We start from the raw sequence: 24583 nt of genomic DNA, 5'->3' as shown, positions 1-24583 counted from the left end.
TTCCTTCCTTCCACTCTTGAACATCCATTCTCTCCTCGCCCATTCCCATCAGGCTTCCTCCCCTACCTCTCCCCAGGCACTGCTCTTTTTTAAAAAAAATTTTTTAATTTTAATTTTATTTATTTATTTATTTTTGGCTATGTTGGGTCTTCGCTGCTGCACGTGGGCTTTCTCTAGTTGTGGTGAGCAGGGGCTACTCTTTGTTGCGGTGCCCAGGCTTCTCATTGCGGTGGCTTCTCTTGTTGCGGAGCACGGGCTCTAGGCACGCGGGCTTCAGTAGTTGTGGCTCGCGGGCTCTAGAGCGCAGGCTCAGTAATTGTGGCGCACGGGCTAAGTTGCTCCACGGCATGTGGGATCTTCCTAGACCAGGGATCGAACCTGTGTCCCCTGCGCTGGCAGGCAGATTCTTATCCACTGCACCACCAGGAAAGCCCCCAGGCACTGCTCTTGACAAATTTTTCAGTAAGCAAAAAAGTTAGACCCACTGGCCAATTCTCTGCCTGCATTTCACTTGACCTCTAAGAAGCATTTAACCCAGATAATCAGCATCTTTCCTCTTGAATTTTTCCCATTCTTGTCTTTGAAAACATCATACTCTCCTAATTTTTCTCCTGCTTTACTGTCTTGGTATCATTTGTCAGAGTTCACACCTCTGCCCAACCGCTTAACACTGGAGGGCTCCAGGGCGCTCCCCTTGGCCCTCTTCTTTTTTCTACCTCCAGTCTGTAAGTGGCCCTATCAAGATCCATGGCTTTAAAGGCCATCTGTGTGTTCGTGGATAACTCTCTCCTTTACCTCTCCATGAGCTCCAACCTCCAATTTGACATCTTTGCTTGGATATTTAATGCGCCTCTCAGACTCAACATGGCCACAATGGAACTCTTGATTCCCACCCCAGCACCTGTTCCTCTTCCAACATTCCCATCTCAATAAGTGGCACCATCATTCACCTAGCTGCACTTTCTATAAGCTTGGGAATCACCCTCATTTCTTCTTTTCCCTCATCCAACACATCTGATCCTACCTTGAATTTATCCATGTCTCACCAGCTACCTAGCCCTAGTCATCACCCTCTCTCCCAAACTCTTGATCTATTTCCATTCTTCCTACAATCCATTCTCCACTCAGCAAAGTGCTAAGAAATCATGTCATATTAAAGTTCTGCCTAAATGTACTGGCTTTCCACTGTATTTAGGATAATCTCCAAACTCCTTATGAAACTATGGTCAGGTACAACCTGGTCCACTCTGCTTCAGCCAAACTGCGTTGCACAAGGGCCTTTGTACGAGCTAGCTATTCACCAACACGAAACTCGATGCCCTATATCTGTTGCTTTCACCTAATTCGGGTCTTAGTTCCATTCTCACGTTTTTATTGAGCACTCCCCATTCTATCATACCGCCTTGTTTTGAACACCTATCACTATCCAAAATTACCTTGTTTTTGTTTTCTGTGTCGTCCCACAGAATGCAAGCTCCTGAGAGCAGGGGCTTGCTCATTGCACTGGATCTAACAGTAGGTCCTCAACAAACTCATTAAGTTATTAAAAGGCAGAGTGGGGCCTTGTATACAGCGTGGAGACCCTATGACTTTGGGGATAGCCGTGGGGCCCTACAGGAGAGGAAGGGGTTAGGGAGAGGCACTGCCCATAGATGGCGTCTGGCTGCAAGGCTTCTTGAATAATTCACCATCATAACAACCCAGCTTCAGGGAGGGAGAGTTAGGGCGCAGCCAGAACGACAAAATGAGGTAGCAGGGAGTGGAGATTGGGATTCCCAACGGGGCAGTTTCTGGGCACTGAATGTTCCCTATCCTGAGGCTCCCAAAGGAGGAAGTTCAAGAATCCATCTCAACTTCCGTAAGCTGGACTCATTGAGGGAATTCAACCTCCCCCAACCCTTAGGATACGCTGCCGAGTGTAAAACGAGGCGCATGCGCGCTTCTAGCTTCCCGCGCCCTCTTTCCGAAGAGACCTCCGGATACGCTTGCGCCCTATTTGGGCTACGGCTGGTCAGCGAAAACAGTCCGTCTCCAGCATAACCAATAAGACGTGAGGAAAGGGCCTGCGTCCCGCCTCCTGACGATTCAGGGGTCTCCCTTCTTGAAGCTAGGCTCCGGCCCCGCCCCCGCCCCGCCGGCCCTGCGCGTCTCGCGGCTGCGCGTGGTGCAGTGCAGCCTAGCTCTGCTGAGCCCCCTTCTACCGCCCCGCCCACCCCGCTTTTGCAGGCTGCTCTGGGATTTCCCTTCGCCTCCGTTTGGGGCTGCTGTTTCGCTTCGCCGACGGTAGGCGTAATGGATTTTGCACTTTTGGGATCTTAACTCTCCTTTCCCTGCGTCTGCACTTCACCTTTTTATCATCATTGTTATTATTAATTGTAGGGATGGTTGTATGTTACTAATGAAGAAGAGGGGGAAAATCTTCAAATCCTCTTCTACCCACTTGCTTTTTTGAGGGGTGGAGTGGAAAGAAAGTCTGTGTAATTTATCCATTCTTCAATCATCCGACAGATGTTCATTGAGCACGGGACGAGCACCGGGTGCTGTGCTACGTACTGGGGATACAGACTGATCCCCGCCCTACTGGGCTTTCTCACGGACAGATCAGCAGACAAAGGAGTTAGCCGGCCAATGGGTGCTATAACTGACATTAAGCCATTTGTACAATTAATTGCAAATGTAATAAGAGCTACAAAGGAGATGTAAAGGCTCCTCACACACAGGAGGGGGTGTGTGTGAAAGGAGAGAATTTCTTGGAGAAAATGACATGAGCTGAGTTCTGAAAGGAAGATGAATAGGCATTACCTAGGCTAAATGGAGGTGAAGAGTGATGCATACTAAAGAAGAGCTTGGGCTTCCCTGGTGGCGCAGTGGTTGAGAGTCCGCCTGCCGACGCAAGGGACACGGGTTCGTGCCCCGATCCGGGAAAATCCCACATGCCGCGGAGCGGCTGGGCCCGTGAGCCATGGCCGCTGAGCCTGCGCGTCCGGAGCCTGTGCTCCGCAACGGGAGAGGCCACAACAGTGAGAGGCCCATGTACCGCAAAAAAAAAAAGAAGAAGAGCCTTTGGGAGGATTCTGATCCAGAAAGGATGTAGAACAAGGGGGCCAGTCTGTGACAGGCTGTAATTGGAGGCTGGTCTCCGTCGTCGTGCCCCTTACAGTCTGATTTCTACACAGCAGCCAAAGTGATCTTTTAAAAATATAAATCTGATGTTGTCACCTCCCTGCCCCAAAATGTCCAGTGAATTTCCGTTTTGGAACAAAATTCAGACTCCTCACTGTGGCCACCAAGGCCCTGCAGAACTTGACCCCCAACCTTTTACTCCAACTCGCTTCTTACTCACTGTCCCACTCACTCCTTCTGTCCAGCTTCCTTACCCCCTTTTTTTTTTAAGATTTTTTTTTTTTGGATGTGGACCATTTTTAAAGTCCTTACTGAATTTGTTACAATGTTGCTTCTGTTTTATGTTTGGTTTTTTGGCCTCAAGACATGTGGGAATCTTAGCTCCCCCACCAGGGATGGAACCCCCACCCCCTTCATTGGAAGGCTGTCTTTTTTTTTTTTTTTCTTGGCTGCATTGAGCCTTTGTTGCGGTGCGCGGGCTTCTCTTGTTGCGGAGCACAGGCTCTAGGCACGTGGGCTCAGTAGTTGTGGCTTGCGGGCTCTAGAGCGCAGGCTCAGTAGCTGTGGTGCACAGACTTAGTTGCTCCACGGCATGTGGGATCTTCCCAGACCACAGCTCGAACCCAGGTCCCCTGCATTGGCAGGCAGATTCTTAGCCACTGAGCCTCCAGGGAAGTCCCCCTTCCCCTTTATTTTGTTTCATAGTTCTCACGGCCACCTGAAATTACCTGTTTTTTGTCTTCCACCACCACTAGAACATAAGCTCCATAGGGCCAGGGACTTTATAATCTTATTCATTACTGTATCACCAGGGTCTAGAACAGTGCCTGGCACATAGTAGATGCCCAATTATGATTTGTCAAATATGTGTCTTGGGGAGCACATAGCAGGGGTGCCCAGCTCATTCAGGGGTGTCAGGAAAATGGTACTGATGGTAGGGACATTAAGGCTGAGGAGTTAATGACAGAAAAGAATAGTCATTCATTTTTTTCAAGAGAGGAGAAGAAAATAACATAGAGCAGAGAGGCAAGATGGAATGTGGCCTATTAGACAAAATGTGATTGGAGCATATGGTCCAAGTGGAGAGGTGAGAAATGAGACTGGAACAAAGATGCCAGGTCCCGGTAGCCCTCTTAAAAGGCAGTGTGGAGCCGTTGAAGGATTTTAGGAGGGAGAGTGGTAGCTTCAGAATTTGTATTTTAGTTAGACCATCCAGTTCTTGGAGAATGGATTGGAGGAGAAAAGTAGAGTGTAGGAGGCCAAGCAAGAGTTGTTTCAGTAGTTTAGAAGAGAATAGAAAGGGAGAAGGGTACAGGGAAAGGACAGAGTCAAGGATGAGCCCCAGGTTCTGTGAGGAAGAGGTTCTATTCATGGGGAAAGAAAACACAGGAGGAAGAGTGGGTTTGGCTGGAGGAGATGATGCTCTCATGATGGTCCTGCTGAAGTGTCTGTGAGACACCCAGAGGAAAGGTCTGGAGGGCAGAGTCACATCACAGAGTCCATCCCAGGAGAAGGATTGGGATTGGAAGTGAAGATTGTGGAACCAGAAAACAACTAGAAGGTTAGTCAAAGCCATGGGTTATCTCTGTGGAGAGAGAATGACGTATGAGAAGAGAAGGCCTAGGACAAAACCCTAAGGAACAGACAGAAAGAGGATGTGAAGCCTGCAAAAGAGAAGGAACAGCCAAAGAAGTGGGAGGACATCCAAAGCAGCAGAGTGTGGAGTCATGAAAACAAAAGAGAGTGCTTCTAGGAGGTAAAAAGTCCAGTCAAATAAGGGCTGAGCAGGGACTTCCCATGATGGCTAAGAGCTGCTTGGGCTTCAGAGTAGGACAGACCTGAATTTAGGCTTGACTCTGCCACTCACTTGACCTAAGTCAGTTTTCTCATCTGTAACATGGGGTTGTCAGGCTAATGCATGTAATAAGCACTCATAAAAGATTGGCTGTTGGTATCTTGAGAAAAATTATAGGGGCTTCCCTGGTGGCGCAGTGGTTGAGAGTCCACCTACCGATGCAGGGGACACGGGTTCGTGCCCCGGTCCGGGAAGATCCCACATGCCGCGGAGCAGCTGGGCCCGTGAGCCATGGCCGCTGAGCCTGCACGTCCAGAGCCTGTGCTCTGCAACGGGAGAGACCACAACAGTGAGAGGCCCGCGTACCTCAAGGAAAAAAAAAAAAAGGCTGAGCACTATTCATTGGACTTAGCAACAGAGGGATCATTAGTGACCTTGGCAAGAGCAGTTTTGGAGCCAGGAGGGTCCAGTATCAGCCCGTGGAGTGTAGGAAGTGGAGAGAGGACTCATCAGGTGTAGCAACTCATTCCAGAGGTTTGGCTCTGAGTAATATTACATGCATTGTTGCATGAAATCCTCATAACAACCCATGAGGCAGGAGTTTTGGAGATGAGAAAACTGAAGCTCTGAGAAGTCAAGTAACTTCCCTATATCTCAGTTCTAGTGAGAAATGAAGCAAGGATTTCAATCCTGTATAATCACTCGGGTGTTCATGCTGAAACACCCTTCCTTATTGCCTCTTCTTGAGGGGAACAGGAGAGAAATGGTGGTGGCCGGAGGGGGCAAGTGTGGAGGTAGAGGCCTCGCACAGAAGACTCCTTCTACTGTACCTGGAGGTAAGAAACAAAGCCTGAATAACAATAACAGTAATAATTCCAGCCATCTATATGGAATTTTACAGTTCACAAGGAACACCTCAGATTTTTGGGGGGTGTGGTCTTTGTTGCTGCGCGCAGGCTTTCTCTAGTTGTGGTGAGTGGGGGCTACTCTTCCTTGTGGTGCAGGGGCTTCTCATTGCAGTGGCTTCTCTTGTTACAGAGCACAGGCTCTAGGCGTGTGGGCTCAGTAGTTGTGGCTTGCGGGCTCTAGCGCGCATGCTCAGTAGTTGTGGCGCCTGGGCTTAGTTGCTCCGCGGCATATAGGATCTTCCTGGACCAGGGCTCGAACCCCTGTCCCCTGCATTGGCAGGTGGATTCTTAACCACTGCGCCACCAAGGAAGTCCCTTCTCAGATATTGTTATCTTCAATGAGCCTAATTACAACCCTGCATGGGAAGCTCAGAACAATAAGGAGCAGGCTCACAGTTGTTCAGTATTTGAATCGTACTTCCTGTTGCCTCCACCAAATCGCCTTAGTTAGGTCTCACTCTCACTGTAATAGTCTTGTTCAGAGTTAACCTCATTCTTCCTGAAGTTCACCACTCCTTTGCTTCAAATCACACCAAGGACAGTCTCTGAAACACTGACAAGTAGGACCTTAAACAGCGAGAAGGTGCGGTTGGTAACTTAACCCATTCATTCATTCAGTAAACTTGAGCCCCGATTCTGTGCTTGTCTCTAAGTGAAGAGTTTTAAGGTTTCAGAGAAATAGTAACCATGAGATTTGCCCTGTGACCATTTATAAACTTACAGAAGACTAAAAATATGCAACTGAAATATCTGGGAGGCTGTATGACATGATGGCTAAGAGCTGCTTGGGCTTCAGAGTAGGACAGACCTGAATTTAGGCTTGACTCTGCCACTCACTTGACCTAAGTCAGTTTTCTCATCTGTAACATGGGGTTGTCAGGCTAATGCATGTAATAAGCACTCATAAAAGATTGGCTGTTGGTATCTTGAGAAAAATTATAGGGGCTTCCCTGGTGGCGCAGTGGTTGAGAGTCCACCTACCGATGCAGGGGACACGGGTTCGTGCCCCGGTCCGGGAAGATCCCACATGCCGCGGAGCAGCTGGGCCCGTGAGCCATGGCCGCTGAGCCTGCGTGTCGGAGCCTGTGCTCCGCAACGGGAGAGGCCACAACAGTGAGAGGCCCGCGTACCACAAAAAAAAAAAAAAAAAAAGAAAAATTATAGGAGAGCATGTGAGGTACAAATACTTTCCATTTGCACTGGGCTTTACAAGTATGCTATGGTTATTGTTTAAGAGTTGGTTAATCATGGGCTTCCCTGGTGGTCCAGTGGCTAAGGCTCCGTGCTCCCAATGCAGAGGGCCCAGTTTCAATCCCTGGTCAGGGAACTAGATCCCATATCCTGCAACTAAGTTTCCACATGCCGCAACGAAGATCCCACGTGCCGCAACTAAGATCCAGCGCAGCCAAATAAATAAATGAATAAATATTTTTTAAAAAAGAGTTGGTTAATCAAACTAACTTTATTGCCACAATCATTTGGCAGCATATACATGTATCAAATCATCAGTTGTATGCCTTAAACTTACACAGTGTTACGTCAATTATATCTCAATAGAGCTGAAAAAAAAAAGTTGGTTAATCAGATGAATCCAAGGGTGAAGCCACACCCTAGCAATTAAGGGGCAGAAGGGTCTCACTGGAGAAACAAGTCGTTTGGTGTCAGGAGGAGTGGTGTATCTTCAGATCAGAAACCAGAGCTGAAAGGACAGGTTCCAGGTTGACTGGTAAGGTTTATCCATTCATTCACCTCTTGAGTATTTTTTGAGCACCTACTCTGCTATGCATGGCATAAGAGTGTCTCTCTTTGACTTGATCATGGAGGTGACAGTGGGACTGGGAGGAGGCACCCTCCTTGGGGAGTTGATCTGAGACCTAAAGAGCAAGGAGCCTGTGACATGGTACTTGCCAGGCTCCAGGGCTGGAGTTTGCTGTCTGAGCCAAGCCTACAGCTCATCACAGGGCTGGCTGAAGTGGGATCAGAACTCTTGTGCTGGGTCAGCCAAACTATTTTTGTATTTTTGCTTTTCGCTTATATTTATTTCCCAGTTGTCCTCCCTTGGTGTTTAGCTAAGTCTTTTAAAAGTGCTGTGCAGGGATTTCCCTGGAGGTCCAGTGGTTAAGGCTCCGCACTTGCACTGCAGGGACACAGGTTCGATCCCTGGTTGGGGAACTAATATCCCACATACCTTGCGGCATGGCCAAAAAAAATAAAAAATAAAATAAAAGTGCTGTACAAAGGGGACCGAGGAACGCATTTGTGGCCACCTAGTACGTCCCTAGTGGCTACTGCAACCTGGGCGTTTGAGGTGACTCCCCTAAGGGCAGTGGTTCTCAGTCGCCCCCTAGAGGGCATTTTGGAAACGTCTCTTTAGTGGAGACCAGGATTAGGAGGCACTTTGAGGATTTAGTGGAAGGAGGACAGGAAAGGTAGACCATCTATAACATGGAGGACAGTCCTGCACAAAGAAGAACTGTCTCTCATTCTACTTGGTTTTGGAATGTTCTGCTCAACAAAGGGCTTCCCTGGGGGCTCAGTGGTTAAGAATCCACCTGCCAATGCAGGGGACACAGGTTAGTGCCCTCGTCCGGGAAGATCCCACATGCCACGGAGCAACTAAGCCCATGTGCCACAACTACTGAGTCTGCACTCTAGAGCCTGCAAACCACAGCTACTGAGCCCACGTGCCACAACTACTGAAACCTGCACGCCTAGAGCCCGTGCTCTGCAACAAGAGAAAACCCTGCTTGCCGCAACTAGAGAGAGCCCATGCGCAGCAACAAAGACCCAATGCAGGCAAATAAATAAATAAATTTATTAAAACAACAACAACAATATATGCAAATATATAAATCAGCAGGACTTCATTATATAATAATGCAGAAAAGTTTCACAAGGTGTTTTTTTGTTTTTTGGAACAGCCCAATAATTTAGGAGGAGATCATTATGGAGAAGGAAGCTTAAATTAAATACATTGTCTTGACATTATTACATCTGTCTACTCAGTGTATTAGAGCACTTCCAGCTATGCAATATACTTCGTTTAAAAGAGTTTCAATGCAGTAGTGTACCTGCAAAAGCAATGAACCAACTGCAAATATGTAATAAAAGTAAAGTTTTTTTACTAGCTTCATTGAGGTGTAATTTACATACTATAAAAGTTTCTCCTTTTAAGTGTACAGTTCAATGATTTTGAGTAAATTTACAGAGTTTTGCAACAGTTAATCTCCATTCCCACTCCAGCCCCAGAAAAGCACTAATCTATTTCTGTCTCTACGGATTTGCTTACTCTGGAATTTCATATAAATGGAATCACACAATGTGTGGTCTTTTTGTCTGGCTTCTTTCACTTAACATGATGTTTTTGAGGTACATTCATATTGTAGCATGTATCAGTATTTTGTTCCTTTTTATTGCTGAATAGTATTCCATTTAATGAAATACCACAATTTGTGTATTTATTCACCAGCTGATGGACATTTAGTTTGTTTCCATAAATAACGCTGCTGTAAATATTCATGTGCAAGTCTTCAGGTGGACAAATGTTTTCATTTCTTTTAAGTAGATACCTAGAAATGGAGTTGCTGGGTCATATGGTAACTCTACGTTTAACATTTTGAGAAACTGCCCAACTGTTTTCCAAAGTGGCTGCACCACTTTACATTCCCACGGTAACATATGAGCATTCTAATGTCTGCACATCCTTGCTAACACTTGTTATTGTCTATCTTTTTGATCATAGCCATCCTAGTGCATATGAGGTGGTATCTCATAGTGGTTTTGATTTGCGTTTCCTTAATGACTAATGTTGTCAAGCATCTTTTCATGTGCTTGTTGCCCATTTTTATATTATCTTTGGAGAAATATCTATTCAAGTCCTTTGCCCATTTTTTAATTGGGTTATCTTCTTATTACTGAGTTATAAGAGTCCTTTATATATTTTGGATACTAGGCCTTTATCAGAGATATGATTTGAAAGTATTTTATCCCATTTTGTGGGAGGTCTTTTCACTTTCTTGATGACATCCTTTGAAACACAAACACTTTTCATTTTGATGAAGTCCAATTTATCTTTTTTTTCTTCTGTCATTTGTGTTTTGGAATCGTAAATAAGAAACCATTGTCTAAAGAGATTCTGGACTTAAGCTATAAGAAGATGAGACTTCTGGGAACCGTGGGAAGAAGTAATAGTATTTACGTGTGGGAGGGACATGACTTATTGGAAGCCAGAGGACGGACTATGGCAGATTGCCTCCTAGATGGCCCCCAAATGATCCCCACCTCCTGGTGTTTACACCTTTATTTAGCCCCTCTGCCCCACACACATCTGTATAGAAGACCTGTGTAACCAATAGGATATTGTGAAAATGATAATGTGTGACTCCTGAGGCTAGGACCTTGTGGCTTCTGCCTTACTCTCTCTTAGATCACTCACTGGAGAGGAATCCAGCTGCCATGTTGTGAGGACACTCAAGCAGCCCTATGAATTATTCCACATGGTAGGGAACTGAGGCCTTCTGCCAACAGCCAGCCCCAGTTCACCACCTATGTTAGTGGCTTAACTTGGAAGCAGAGCCTCAGCCCAGTCAAGCCTACTACAGATGATAGCAGCCCTGACCAATATCTTGGCTACCGTCTTTTGAGAAGCCTCAAGTCTGAACCATCCAGATGAGCCACTCCTGAATTCCTTACCCACAGAAACTATGTGAGATAACAAATGTTTGTTGTTGCCTAAAACAAAAGAAAAAGAAACCACTGGCTAATCCAAGGTCACAAAGATTTACTCCTAGCCTTCCTTCTTCCAGAAAATTAAGAGTTTTAGCTCTTACATTTAAGTCTATGATCCACTTTGCTTTGATTTTTGATTATGGAGTGAGGTAAGGGTCTAAGTTTATCTTTTTCTTTTAAAATAAATTTATTTATTTATATATATATATGTATTTTTTATTTTTGGCTGCTTTGGGTCTTCGCTGCTGCACACAGGCTTTCTCTAGTTGCGGTGAGCGGGGTTTTCTCTTGTTGCGGAGCACGGGCTCTAGGCGCGCGGGCTTCAGTAGTTGTGGCACGCGGGCTCAGGAGTTGTGGCTTGTGGGCTCTAGAGTGCAGGCTCAGTAGTTGTGGCGCACGGGCTTAGTTGCTCCGCGGCATGTGGGATCTTCCCGGACCAGGTCTCAAACCCTTATCCCCTGCATTGGCAAGCGGATTCTTAACCACTGTGCCACCAGGGAAGTCCCTAAGTTTGTCTTTTTGCATGATATCCAGTCATCTCGGCACCGTCTGTTGAAGACTGTCCTTTTCCTTACTGAATTGCTAAGGCCTAGAATCAAATAGTGAATATGTGAAGACATGTGGAATGCACTGAATATTATTCATAAAAATTGACTTTTAAGCATTTTGATTTATCATATATTTTATGTTTTTGCAGCACAATAATAATTACATATTGTAAAAATGACATATGATGAAACTTACATATTGAAATTATTAATTCATGGACTGTTTTTGCTTCTGTTAAATCCTAATTTATTCCATTTAGGTTAGTACATATCTGACTATTTTATAATGTCTTATAGGTAATCATGCCTAAGCATTTACTTATTGAAAACATATTTTGCTATAAAAAATAGTCCCATTATCTTTCCTTTATATGCCAATTAAGGCAACTATATTGACTCTCTTAAACTGTGTGTGTAGGTAAGTCATATTATCTATACGTTCATTTCAGGATAGTAGAGAGTATGTGAGGAAATACTTTTTATGAAAAGCGGTGCTCAGGCTGTTAGGCTGAGATCTCCCAGGACAGGGAGAGTGAAGCTTGGGAAGAGAGGCAGACCTGCTTCTCCCCAGCTGAAAATCAATCCATCTTGCCCAACCTGGGAGTCCTGGATTCTGTTTCATTATTGACAAGTTATCCCCTGACCAATGCCTTTGAAGAACACAGATCCAGAAATGTTGCCATCTAGCCAGCACTAAAGAAGCCAACTTGGGCTTCATTTTTTTTTTTTTTTTTTTGCGGTACGCGGGCCTCTCACTGTTGTGGCCTCTCCCGTTGCAGGGATCGAACCCGTGTCACCGGCATTGGCAGGTGGATTCTTAACCACGATGCTACCAGGGAAGTCCCTGAAGCTTTACCTTAATGGCAGTGTCCATATACTGCAGTTGCTGAGGCCTCCATGGCCTGGGACCCATGGAGACAGCCACTGCCATTAGGCTGCACAGGCGGGGATGGGGGAGAGGTTTGATGCTGCTTCGAGGCCTGGACCCGGCCAGTGGGTGGCCGTAGTGAGGGCTTGTAACTCTGCGGGACACAGCCCTCAGCCTGTCCCCGGGGCACCCCAGCTCACCTGCTGGCCCCGCGGCTGGAGGGCCTGGAGGGTCCCGGCGAGAAGGCCGAGATCTGCCTCGGCCTAACCCACTCTCTGTTGAGAGGACCACCGCCAGGCTGACTGCTGGTGGAGTAGGACCTCTAACCGCGGCGCTCAGGGTCTCGCGTTAACAGCCGCGAGCTAAGGGGCCGTGTGCCCGCCCCGCCTCATTACAAATCCAGGTTCCACAGCTGAGTAGTCAAGCGACTTAGGGCAACTTCATGACCTTTCAGAGTCTTAGTTTCCTCATCTCTAAAATGGGGAAAATAATAGTATCTGCCACGTGAGAATAAAATGAGACTATGAACATAAAGTAGCACAGAATAAGTAGTCAATAAATATTAGCCCTTATTATAACCAACTTTATTTAGAAAATAAAATATAAAAGCCTCAAGGGCAAACCACATTATGAGAGAAGAAACAAGACACTCACAAACTCTGTGCCTGCAGAAGGAAACAGGGAGGGGAGTGGGGCTCTAAGGCCAACAGAGCACACAGCACAGGGAGATCAGCTCGGGGCTTTGTGGCCACCTAGAGGGGTGGGAGAGGGAGGGTGGGAGGGAGGGAGAGGCAAGAGGGAGGGGATATGGGGATATATGTACACATATAGCTGGTTCACTTTGTTATACAGCAGAAACTAACACACCGTTGTAAAGCAATTATACTCCAATAAAGATGTTAAAAAATGTAAATAAATAAAGAGGAGGTAGGGGCAAATGTAGTATGTACTTAATATCAATAAATATTTGTGGAGTGAGTGAACTAGAGGGAAGTAAGATCACCTGCCCTCCTCCCAAGAACAAGCCCTGTGTAGCATTTCCTGGAAAAACAGGAGGTCTAGATGGGGCAGATTTGACATAGTGATGATAGTTCAATTCAATGCAACAAGCTGGCACCTACCCACCCTGTTCCAGGCCTTCTACTTAGAATGAGTAAGCCATTCCTTTGGGGAACCCCAAGCTCCTTCCATAAACACAGCCCTAACTTGTTGCAGTATTTGGTGCCAAGCAGTGTGCTAGACACACATTATCATACTTACACCTCACAACAATTCTGTGAGATAGGAGTTATCTCTCCCCTTTTATAGATGAGAAACAGAGGCTTAGAGTGATTAAGTAATTTATTGAAGGTCAGCCAGTAAGTGGTAGAGCCAGGATTCAAACCAAGCTCGTCTCACTGAGACTGTATTCATTATAGTCTATATTCAGTATAGCCTCAGTGAGACTATAGCTCCTATAGGGCTACAGGAACCTAGAAGAAGAAATGGTCAATTTTGCCTGGAGTGTGTCTGGAAAGACTTCACTGAGATAATTTAAAAAAAACAAAAAGGCACAACAAACAAGTGGTTCCCAAGTGTCTACTGTGTACCAGGCACTGTGCTTATCTCCCTGATTTCAGTAGTGACCTGGTGAGGTGGTGGTATTCCCTCCATTTTACAGGTGAGGAAGTAGGCTCAGAGAGCTGTAGTCAGTCAGGTCATAATTGTGTGTGTCACTCCCACTGAATCAATATGATGTGGGCCATGAGGCAACACCATGGACAACCCCCTTGTCACATCCACTGAGGGTGCAGCTTTGTACCACGCTTTCCAGTTTCGGAGCTACTTTACACAACCTCCCTGTCCTGTGATTTCCTTCTCATCTGCATCTGATGATGAAACAAGTGAGGACTGGAGAAGCACTGTCCTTCTGCCCAGGGCCCATCATCCCTGCACTTACTTCTCTGGTTAATATTCCCTAAACCTCACCTCTTCTCCTCCGTGAAACCTTCCAGGATAACCACAGCATGAAGGGTCTCTCTGTGCACACCTGTTACCAAGTTTGTCTTTATCTGTAACCATCCATGTAAGAGTCTGACTCTCAGGAGACTTCTGAACCTCAATAGGGCAAAGACTTCTTAATCATCTCTCAGTATTTTGGCCTCAGTATTTTTTTTTTTTTTTGGCCTCAGTATTTTGCATAGTGAACTTCTTTTATTAGAATCACCTTTATTAGCATGACTTTAAAATTTTTTCTCAAGAAAAGAATGTGCCTGCTGTGGTTCCCATCCTTTGGGATTCGGGAGCCTCTACCCAATCCTTCATTCAGATCTTTCCTCTAGATTCTTCCTAAAGTTGTCACCCATACATGCCTTCCAGAATTTCATAGGGTGTATAATCACCAACAGCCAGGAGGAAGACAGTCAGTCGCCCTTTACAAGTATGGTTGCGATTGCCTCACTTCTTGTGTCATGTGACTCTCCCATGGTTATCACATGACACACCCACTCCATTTTGCCGGAATTAACCCGCAGGGTTCATCTGGTACGTATAGCTACCTCTGGCTCCTGCACCCATGTTTTTATTTAGCTGATACTCTATCCCTCCAAGGTTTGGGAACCTCGCAGTCTCCTCATCTGGTGATGGAGCTTTCAAGTCCTTCCGGAGAGGTGAGTGGGCCAGGGCTCCCAAATGGTCTTGTCGCTCTTTCTGGAATCCTGGCCATCCAGGCTCTGGAATTCAGTGAACGACACACTCTCCTCGAAACCAGGCCATCACGGCCCTTTGATGGAGGGACAGATGGAGGGAAGATGAGGTTGAGGGAGAAATGGTTAGGACGAGGGGTGGAGGAGGGTCCTGGTCAGGGTGGGCAGAGAGCTATTACTAGCAGAGGGCTTGGAGGGTGTCTGGACCCAGGTGTCTGTGGGCTTTGTTCCATTCTATTAAAGGTGGGAGACTAGGCTGGGTGCCCACAGGCAGCCGAGCCCTGCCTGGGAGAGTAGATGAGAGGTGGAGAGGGGCTTGCCCTCTAGCCTCTCCTCATTCTGTTCTCAGGAGTATCCCAAGCCCCAGGACAGAGTAGGCATCATGGCTCCCAGCCTCATGGGATTGCTTCTACTGCAGGCCGTGTCGTGGGCATCAGGTGAGTCAAGGAGGAGGGAGGGAGCCCCGAGGCCCCCTTCTGCCTTATGGTCCTTTGGTAGTCTCTGGCATACTGGTGGTGGACTTCATTAGATGCTCACTAAGCCCTTTTGAGTGACTGAGATCAACTGTGGGGTACATCAAGAGAATCTTTGAAATCAGTATTCAGTCTTTCCTTCCCACTAGTGTGTCCTTCTCCCCATCTTCATCCTTCAGCCCTTGCTTCTCTTGTGCTCTCTCCGTCCCAGGTGCCCACCCCTGCAGCCCTAAAAGCTTTGGCTATGGCTCAGTGGTCTGTGTCTGCAATGCTACGTACTGTGACTCTCTTGACCCCCTGACCCTGCCTGACCCTGGCACCTTCAGCCGCTTTGAGAGCACATGCAGTGGGCGCCGAATGGAGCTGAGTCTAGGGACCATCCAGGCCAACCGCACAGGCACAGGTAACCACTACACCCCTCACCCAGGCTGGGGTCCTCCTGGAGCTAAATCATGCCAGCGATCACCATGGAGTTTCTCCCCTGTGCACTGACACCCTTTATTCCCTGCGGATGTCCTCAGGGCTGCTGTTGACCCTGCAGCCAGATCAGAAGTTCCAGAAAGTGAAGGGTTTTGGAGGGGCCATGACAGATGCTGCTGCTCTCAACATCCTTGCCCTGTCACCTCCTGCACGGGATTTACTACTCAAATCGTACTTCTCTAAAGAAGGTAAGGAGGAAGGGGACAAGATGACATAGTGCAATTGACACTTTGACCTTTCCTTTGACCCTGACATCCACCCATCCCTGACATATGGGTCTCTGTTAATGCCCAGTGAAAAAAATGATTGTCCTACCCATCTTCTGCTGAGTGCCTGGGGCCTCTCAGGCTCAGAAGGTCTGTGCTTCACCCAGAGCCCAAGTTCCCCTTGGCCCTCACTCAGACATAATTTAGGACTGGCAAGTGGTAGACAATGTCCCACATTCTCCTACTGACTCAGACACACATATCTTGGTCTTCTTTTTCTGCAGGAATCGAATACAACATCATGCGGGTCCCCATGGCCAGCTGTGACTTCTCCATCCGCACCTACACCTATGCTGACACCCCTGATGACTTCCAGTTGCTCAACTTCAGCCTCCCAGAGGAAGATGTCAAGCTCAAGGTGGGCACTCTGGCTACCTCAGGCCCCAGTGGCATTGATCCCTGGTGGTTGAGAGGCCTCAGGCTAGAGCAATCTGCAGAGAGACATAGAACGTGCCCTCTGCTCTCTGTGTTCTGTCCTGGGGTGGGAGGGCAGAGGCTGATAGCTAGGCCTGATACACTGGTTGGGCCAGTCTGTTTATGTTCCAGCTCTAGATGTCTCCTCACCACCTTTGTTTCTAGATACCCCTGATTCACCAAGCCCTGAAGTTGGCCCAGCGCCCTGTCTCACTCTTTGCCAGTCCCTGGACATCACCCACTTGGCTCAAGACCAATGGGGCAGTGAATGGGAAGGGGACACTCAAGGGTCATCCCGGGGATCTCTACCACCAGACCTGGGCCAGATACTTTGTCAAGTAAGGGAACAGCAAGGCCATGGGGTCCAGACCAGCCTCCCATCTCGGACACCCTGGTCTGTGTCCCAGCCCTTGATCTGGTTCCGCCTCCAGATCTCCTCAGCTCACCTTTCTACCTTCTGGGTCTTTCAGACTCAGGCCCCTCGGTTTTCCCCACCCAGTCAGGCCTCCTATTCCCCAGGGTCTTGGTTCCCTGTCTTGGCCACGATCACTCACACCCTTTCCCTCGCCAGGTTCCTGGATGCCTATGCTGAGCACAAGTTACAGTTCTGGGCAGTGACAGCTGAGAACGAGCCTTCTGCAGGGCTATTTAGCGGGTACCCCTTCCAGTGCCTGGGCTTCACCCCTGAACACCAGCGAGACTTCATCGCCCGTGACCTGGGTCCCACCCTCGCCAACAGTACCCACCACCATGTCCGGCTGCTCATGCTAGATGACCAGCGCTTGCTGCTGCCCCACTGGGCCCAGGTGGTGAGGACCAGGAACTCCACGGGTACCCTAGTGGCCCCCAGGTCCAGCATCCGAATGGCTGGCTCCCGAACAGAGTGCCTTCCCTGCCCCAACTCTTGATTCCTAGAGCACCCTGGCTGGGACCAGGTGCCCCGGTGGCACCCCTGGGGTGGTGGTGGTGATCCCCCTCTGGATTTCCAGGGCCCCATGAATCTCCACGGTTGTCACTTTAACCCCCTCTAAGTTGTGTTCATCCCACTGCCCACTTCTCACGTCCTAGTGCCTCTTCCAGAACCCTTTGTGCAGGACCCAGGCTCAGTGGCTCTTTTTCCCCAGTAGTCCTTCCCTTTTCCTGTACAGGTGCTGGCAGACCCAGAGGCAGCTAAGTATGTTCATGGCATTGCTGTACATTGGTACCTGGACTTCCTGGCTCCAGCAAAAGCCACCCTGGGGGAGACACATCGCCTGTTCCCCGACACCATGCTCTTTGCCTCAGAGGCCTGTGTGGGCTCCAAGTTCTGGGAGCAGAGCGTGCAGCTGGGCTCCTGGGATCGAGGGATGCAGTACAGCCACAGCATCATCACGGTGAACCACCTGTCTCCCTTTCCGCAAAGCAGACCACCTCAGACCCCTTGCTAGTCTCACCAAAGGCTCTTCTCCAGCTTTTCCCCAGCTGGCTTACTCTTTGGAGCAAATTTTGGGATATCATGCTCCCCTCTGTTGCCTTCCCTTCACAGATCTGCACACCATCACCCTCGTTCCAAATGCCTGAGCGGTTACATCTGCCTCAGATCCCTCAGCTTCTCTGGCGATGCCTCTGTCCTCACAATCCCTCGCTCCTTAGATATTACTCCCCTCACAAGGCTGAGGCACCATAGCCCGTCTCCCTCATGTGACACTTAACTGTATCCACTGGGGGCCTTTGTCTCTGCCCCGTTCCTACCATAGAACCTCCTCTACCACGTGGTCGGCTGGACTGACTGGAACCTCGCCCTAAACCCTGAGGGGGGACCCAATTGGGTGCGCAACTTTGTCGACAGCCCCATCATCGTGGACATCGCCAAGGACATATTTTACAAACAGCCCATGTTTTACCACCTTGGCCACTTCAGGTGGGTGGAGGGCAGGCATCCCCACTCCACACCAGTCCTAGCATCTCCTGCACTGGGATTGTATCCCCGCCCCCCCTCCCCCACAGTGAGGAAGCAGGAAGGTGCCGAGGGTGGGAACTTTGGGAGCAGCACGCATGTCCCCCTTGCACCATCTAGGCAGGTTGTGACTAGCTGGCATTCGAGACACAGACAAACCCTGAATGCCCGATGCTGGGGCTGGGAGGTGGGAGGGCAGGGCACACCCAGCCGCACGGTTTGAGGCCTGGAGAGTTAGGGCAGAGCTTTGGAAGGGTTCTAGGGGGAGGGGTAGGTGGCAGGGAAGATGACTTCTTAAGTGAGAGACTAATGAGCTGCCCTCAGGGCCAGGGGGGCTGGGCTGGGGTCCCTGACGATGCCTGTTCTCACTTCAGCAAGTTCATTCCTGAGGGATCCCAGAGAGTGGGGCTGGTTGCCAGTGAGAAGAATGACTTGGACACAGTGGCACTGATACATCCCGATGGCTCTGCAGTTGTGGTCGTGCTAAACCGGTGAGAGCAGTGGGACCTGGGAACTGGGCTGAGGACAAAGACGGTGGGCTTGGCGGGATCACACTCTCAGCTTCTCCTCCCCACCTCCCCCAGCTCCTCTAAGGATGTGCCTCTTACCATCAAGGATCCTGCCGTGGGCTTCGTGGAAACTATCTCACCTGGCTACTCCATTCACACCTACCTGTGGCGTCGCCAGTGATGGAACAGATGCCCAAGCAGGCGCCTAGGCTCAGCATGGACATCGAGGGGAGAGAGTCAGCTTACATGCTGTCTGTGGCTACAGAGGGTACAGCAGGACTGGGGGGGAGCTTAAGTGACGTAAGCCCAGAGGCAGTGGTTTGGGTGACTCACTCTCCCCTCTAGTTGGTGCCAGGGGCTGGAGGCGCCTAGGGAAAGGACTGGGAGGCCCCAGTGGTCCTCCACCCCCATGCTTGTGTGAGCGTGTGCTGTGTGCTGGTTGCCTGTGGAAACTGGGCCCAGGCCCAGGGTGAGCTCACTGTACAAACACAGGGGTGGGGGGTGGATGGCAAGAGAGGTTAAGGAAAGGAAGAGACTAGGAAGGCTGAACCCAAAACTGGGAAGTGCTTGTCTTTCTTGGAGATGCAGAACCAGGCCCATGCAGATGTCAGCACCAGGGCACAGGCAGCGAAAGAAGCCAAGCACCAGTGGGTAGACTCAAGCACCCAGATGGCCCTCTTGGTCCAGCGAGGAAAAACAGAAGCTTCTTAAAGGAGAGAATGTCTGATCCCAGTCAGTGTGAGCAGTTTTATTCTGGGGGTGGGACCCCATTTCCAGCCATACCAACAATGGGGAAACATAGGAGTCTCTGGAATGCATGACAGTAGAAAAATCAGTCCTGGGAGCATGAGGAAAAATCATTCCTCTTCAACCTCCTCAGCCATGCCCAGGGCCCGTGTGCTTGGGGCCCGGGCAGGTGGTGCCCGCTGGATGGAGACAATGCCACTGAGCAAGGCATAGCCCGCCATGGCTGCCAGCCCCGCCAACACAGATAGGATCTGGTTCCGGCGCCGATATGGCTCCTCCTCAGTCTCTGGGTTTGCTGGTGTCTGGCGTGGAGGTGGCACCTCAGCTGAGGGGCAAGGAAGGAAGGTGGGTCAGGGGCTGGTTTCTGGATCCCCGCCCACTCTCCGCAGAGCTAGCGCCCACCCATCACCCATCTGCCCCTTACCTCCCTCCCAGGGGAAGTAGAGGCTGAGGATATGGGTGCAGTAGGCACAGAGGTTGTGCAGCCCCCGCAGGTGGGCCTGCAGTTTCCCACTGGGCAGCTTTGCCTGCTGCAGCAGGGCCAAGTAGCTGAAGACAAAGGCATCCAGGGAGGCGGGGCTGCAGCAGAGAGAAAGGGTGGGATGGAGAAGGGGGAGAGATGGAGTCGGAGGAAGAGTCGGCCCTGGGAAGGTAGGCTCTGGGCAGCAGGGAACCACCAGGGGAGGAGAGGACACACAGTTCTGGTCCTGGTGTGGGGAAGGCGCCCCAGGTGGCGCCAGCCTGGCCTTGAATGGCACTCTATCCCAGGGCTGCATAAAGGGCACATTGAGTGCCCCACAGCCCAGCAGGCCCCTCCTGGGCCTGGCGGCCCTCCCACCCTCCTGTACCACTGAGGCGGCTCCAGGCCCACACACAGCCCCACTGTCACCAGACCCAATGTCTGTCCCGAGGACCTCTTGTCCAGAGCCTGAGCCCACCCTAGTCTCTGTGGCTGTCTGAACCTGTACCTTCCTTCAAGCCACCTATGATTCCCCGGGAGGCAGACTCACGCATCTCCAAAGAAGAATTTCTGAGAGCCCAGGCGCTGAGAGAGAAGGGTCAGGCATTCCCGAGCTTCCTGGTACAGCTATAGGGGGACACCAAGTCAGCTTGCGGCTGCGGGAACAGTGCCGCCTCCCCTGCCAGGCACTCCCACTCCTGGCCATCGTCCTGAGGGCTTCTCTCATACAACAGCCCCCTGTCCCAAAGGTACCTCCTTCTCCAGCTCTTCCTCCTCCTCAGGCCTGTGCTCCCCACACAGCAGCTGCAGCCGCTCCATGTACTGCCGCTGCATGCGGCCAGGCAGGAAGAAGTTGAGGGGAAAGGGCATAGCCTCTGCGTACCACTTCCGGGTTACTTCCACATAGTTCTTGGCATCTACCCAGAAAGTATGTATCTGGATTGGGTGTGTAGGAAGGAAGAGGCAGGTCTGAGCCAGTGCGCCTGCCTGACCCAGGGTGGGCTTCTGGTCCCCATGCTGCTCCAAGCCTGTAGTGGGTGTGTGTGGGGTGTCTGTGTGTATGCCCGACCCCCTCCCCCGCTGACCATCCATGCTGGGAGGTCTGGGCACACTCACCAGCACCGGGAGCAGCTTCTCCTCCAGCAGAGACATAAAGGCCAAGGTGTCTGCTCCTTGCCGGGCTGACAGATCATAATCAGCATTGTACTTCTGTGGAGGAAACATCCACTGTGAGGTGGATGCTGGGGGACCCCAGGGACACTTCCTCAAGGAGGGAGGCACCCTGTCTGGCACCACCCACACTGACCTCTGAGTGTAGCAGAGGTAGAGTGTGGGGCTTTGCTCACTGAGGCCCCCTTGCCTGGGCCCAGTCAGTAGCCTGTTGCTGTTGGCGGGAAGCCTGGACCTTGGAGCCTGCTGGCCGTCAAGGTCCCGCGCCCATTGGGGGTTGGAAGGAAGGCCCAGCCGCAAACCAGGAGCAGCTCCCAGAGTTTCCACAGAAAGCTGGCAGGATGCCTGCTGACGGCAACTTTCTAACAGTAACTTCTCCGATCCAGACACCACAAAACTAGCAGAGCGGAGCTCAGATGCAGGTTGGGCCTCAGTCAGTGCCTCGGGAACTAGGGGACGCCATCCTCATGCTCCCAAGACCCAGTGAACCCACGTCTAGGGCCCCAGTGCCCAGCTCTTGGGTGTTTCTTCTATGTCATTCCATGGCCCAGGTGCCACCACCACACACACATTCCAACCATACCCCCAGGTCTCAGCCTGCCACACCTTGTAGGCTCCAGTGTCTGCTCCTCAGCACCCTCCTCCACACCCTGAGTAAATGCTGTCCTCAAATAACCTCTTGAGTGTGATCCTTAAATCTCTCTGAGCCTCATTCTCCCCCATGGAATAGGGATAATAATCTTTCTCTCAGTGTGGCTGTGTTAGGAGAAAACTCTTTGGCAACTGGGAAAGCTGTGTTCATACATAAGGCAACAATAGCCCAGTCCCGCCAGGAACTCTGGCTTTTACCTGGATCCCCTCTCTCCATGCCTCTCAAGCCTCCATTAATTCCCTGGTTCCTCCACCTTTGGGAAAGTAGAAGTGAATAAGAGAGCCCCATTTCTGACAATATGTTCACTTTTGGAACTAGACCATGAAACTAGAAGAGCCCTTGGAAAGCAACCTGGCTAAGCCCCATAGTTTTACAAATAAGGAGCTTACGGCTCTGAGAGGTTAAGCAATTTGCTCAAGGTCACACAGCCAATGACAGTGAAAAGCACAGCCTAGGCCTCCCCAATCCTCTCGTAATGCTCTTTCAACTTCCCCACGCTGGCTCTTAGCTTCGTCCATCCTGAGCTCCATATTATAAAGCCCGACCTGGTCCCTGAAAAAAGGGCAATGGCCCTTAGCAATTCCTCTCTGGTACCATCTTTTTTTTTTTCTGGTCTCATCTTTGAGGACCTCATCTGAGCCAACTGTTCTCTCCTACTCTTCTTTCCCTTCCATGTGTCATCAGCCTGTTCATCTCTCCCTCCTCACCCAGCAGGCAGGAGTCATTGTGCCTCCAGATGCCTTGACAGTGGCCTAGCTGAATCTCTAGCCTACTACTGAGATACTGATGTATCACAGCAACACGTCTGTGTCTCCTCAACCAGACGTTATGTTCCTTGAAGCTCGGTCCCCTGCGTCTGGTTTGGCATATATTAGGTACTCAATAAATGTGTGTTGCACTGAATTGTCTGAACGTCTCTCACTGGCAGCCCCCCTACCCAAGCCACCTACCTCTTTTCGAAGGTGGGTGATGATCTTGTGTGGTACTGAGATGACCTCTCCATGACTGGTCTGAAGGGCAGGCAGAGTTCCTGACGTTGAGAAAGAAGTATGTCCACCAGACCCTTAGAGCTGCCTATCCATACATAACTGCACCACATCCCTGTCTGTCTCCTGCTCTTCCCTTTGTACACTCCCTTCCTCACCCCCCAGGGACACTGGGTACCTGAAGGGCTCCGCCAGGGGTTGGTGATCTTGTGCACCTTGAGTGGGGCACCAGTAAATCTGGCATAGGTCTGCAGGGAAGGAAGCAGAAGGCAAAGAGGCCAGGGACATGGCCCCCACAGGGGAATCAAGAAAAGAAATAACATTTATTGAATACCTTTTGTGCTATGCCCTATGCTTAGGAATTGCCTCACAAAAAAAGAGGTAGACATTACTGTTCCCATTTTACTATGGGCAACACAAGGCTCACAGAGATTATGGACATGTCCATGATTACAAGTCAGCCAGGAAAATCCCTCCCTCTATCTCCTCTCCTGCCATCTACCTGGTGAACACCTAGCCTCATTTGGAAGCACTAACCATTCCTTCCTGGGCAGTCTCTATGGCCTGTTCCTACTTATAACTTAGCACCTGAACATTTTATTACACTTATTTGCTGACATGTCTATCTTTCTGTGGACAACTTCAGGGGAGGGACCAAATGCTATTCATCTTTACATGCCAATGTTTGGTATTTGGAAGAGGCCTAATACATGCTTATTAAATGAAAGAGTGAGTGAATGTGTGAAGTGAACTAGTCTGTCTGTCTCCAAAGCTTTTTCTACAGAGCCTGGCTGTAGGCCTTTTGGTTAAATAAAGAATAACCTCAGTAAATGCTGTTGATTGAGGAGGAGGAAAGGGAGGCTGAGGAGAAAGCAGCAGTGCCGAGCCGGAGAACCCTGAGATCGTCCAGCCTTAGTAAACCTTCGGATGAAGAAACAGCCCAGAAAGAAGGGATCGTCCCAAGGTCACAGAGCCAGTAAATGGATGTTCAAGAACTAAAACTCATCTTCTGAACCCCTGATCAGGCCTCTTTCCATCGCTAAACAAAACCTAGGCTGCTACGACACAGGACACTGAGTCTATACCGGCCAGGCACGCTCTTTGATGGCCACAGTTTCCCCCACTGCACCCGTGCTGAGGCGCCCTGGCAAAATTCGGATGACCGGCTAGTCCGGGCCCCCTCCCCAGTCCTCCAGGGCCCAGCAGAGGGCGCCGGCGCCGCTCCTCACCAGTACGGCCAGGCTGTCCAGGTCCACTGAGGGCAGCCCCCAGCCCCCCGACCAGCAGAACAGCTCCATGAGCGCCGCCATCTTGCCCGCCCTCTGTCCCGGAAGCACCTCCCCCTGCGCTTCCGCCCTCCACTGTGCGGATCCGCCCCCAGCCCCTCAGGCGGATCGCAGTGGAGAGCCGGGGGAGGCCCTCAGGAGGGCGCGGCTTATCCCGGCCCGAGAGGCTGCCTGACGGCGTGGGGCGGGGCCGAGGGCTTCGGGGGAGGGCGGACACCGCCTGATCCAGAGGTGGCTCGCGAAGGGGGGAAGGGCTCTCAGCGCGGCGCGCCTTTGGAGAGTTAGGGTTCCTCGGCCGAGGGGAGCCCTGAACCCCCGAAGGCGCGGCGGGCCCAGGAGAAGGGGGTTTTGTGCTCCTGGACGGGCTCTGGGGGCCCTCGCAAATCTGCATGAGGTCTGGGCTGCTCCGGGGGCCCCTCAGGGCTCGGCCCTGAGCGGGGGCTGCGGGGGTGGGGGGGTCCCCCGAGCTGCATGTTTTCCACAGCGCGTTATGTTTGGAACCGGCCCCGCGCCTCCTGTCGCCATGGAAACAAAACAGGGGCGGTGGCGG

The 24583-nt window shown here is 50.4% G+C and overlaps 2 protein-coding genes across 4 annotated transcripts; one reads left to right on the top strand and one right to left on the bottom strand.

Annotated features, from left to right (window-relative positions):
- Nucleotides 1-2210: 2210 nt before the first annotated feature.
- On the top strand, nucleotides 2211-19468 carry GBA1 (glucosylceramidase beta 1). Of its 3 annotated transcripts, none has more exons than XM_082614189.1 (12): nucleotides 2211-2283; nucleotides 14560-14618; nucleotides 15004-15091; nucleotides 15339-15530; nucleotides 15649-15795; nucleotides 16098-16231; nucleotides 16453-16625; nucleotides 16859-17096; nucleotides 17436-17660; nucleotides 18024-18187; nucleotides 18598-18714; nucleotides 18808-19468. In XM_082614189.1, the coding sequence occupies exons 2-12, from the start codon at nucleotides 14592-14594 to the stop codon at nucleotides 18911-18913; spliced, it is 1611 nt and encodes a 536-aa protein (XP_082470315.1). In that variant the 5' UTR covers nucleotides 2211-2283; nucleotides 14560-14591; the 3' UTR covers nucleotides 18914-19468. The 3 variants fall into 3 exon arrangements, with proteins under 3 accessions (XP_082470315.1, XP_082470317.1, XP_082470316.1); XM_082614191.1 differs by lacking the exon at nucleotides 2211-2283 and adding an exon at nucleotides 7435-7552; XM_082614190.1 differs by lacking the exon at nucleotides 2211-2283 and adding an exon at nucleotides 14475-14493.
- Nucleotides 19466-24098, bottom strand: MTX1 (metaxin 1). Its single transcript, XM_082614192.1, has 7 exons — nucleotides 23977-24098; nucleotides 22926-22995; nucleotides 22712-22791; nucleotides 20693-21148; nucleotides 20490-20566; nucleotides 19904-20058; nucleotides 19466-19804 (listed from the first exon to the last, which is right to left on the bottom strand). Exons 1-7 carry the CDS (start codon nucleotides 24055-24057, stop codon nucleotides 19590-19592), a joined length of 1134 nt encoding a protein of 377 aa, XP_082470318.1. The 5' UTR covers nucleotides 24058-24098; the 3' UTR covers nucleotides 19466-19589.
- Nucleotides 24099-24583: the final 485 nt, after the last annotated feature.

This window comes from Mesoplodon mirus, assembly GCF_964341445.2.
Source record: "Mesoplodon mirus genome assembly, chromosome: 3".
NCBI lineage: Eukaryota > Metazoa > Chordata > Mammalia > Artiodactyla > Ziphiidae > Mesoplodon > Mesoplodon mirus.
The sequence above is the reverse complement of the archived record's forward strand: the minus strand, read 5'-3'. Positions and strand labels throughout refer to the sequence as shown.

Excerpts from the sequence above, each read along its gene's own strand:
- GBA1 (XM_082614189.1), top strand. The coding sequence starts at position 14,592 with ATGGAGCTTTCAAGTCCTTCCGGAGAG. Across the intron at positions 15,531-15,648 it reads GGCCAACCGCACAGGCACAG|GGCTGCTGTTGACCCTGCAG; the intron begins GTAACCACTACA and ends GGATGTCCTCAG. Across the intron at positions 18,715-18,807 it reads GTTGTGGTCGTGCTAAACCG|CTCCTCTAAGGATGTGCCTC; the intron begins GTGAGAGCAGTG and ends CACCTCCCCCAG.
- MTX1 (XM_082614192.1), bottom strand. The coding sequence starts at position 24,057 with ATGGCGGCGCTCATGGAGCTGTTCTGCTGGTCGGGGGGCTGGGGGCTG. Across the intron at positions 22,996-23,976 it reads TGGACAGCCTGGCCGTACTG|ACCTATGCCAGATTTACTGG; the intron begins GTGAGGAGCGGC and ends CCTTCCCTGCAG. Across the intron at positions 20,567-20,692 it reads AGGAAGAGCTGGAGAAGGAG|CTGTACCAGGAAGCTCGGGA; the intron begins GTACCTTTGGGA and ends GTCCCCCTATAG.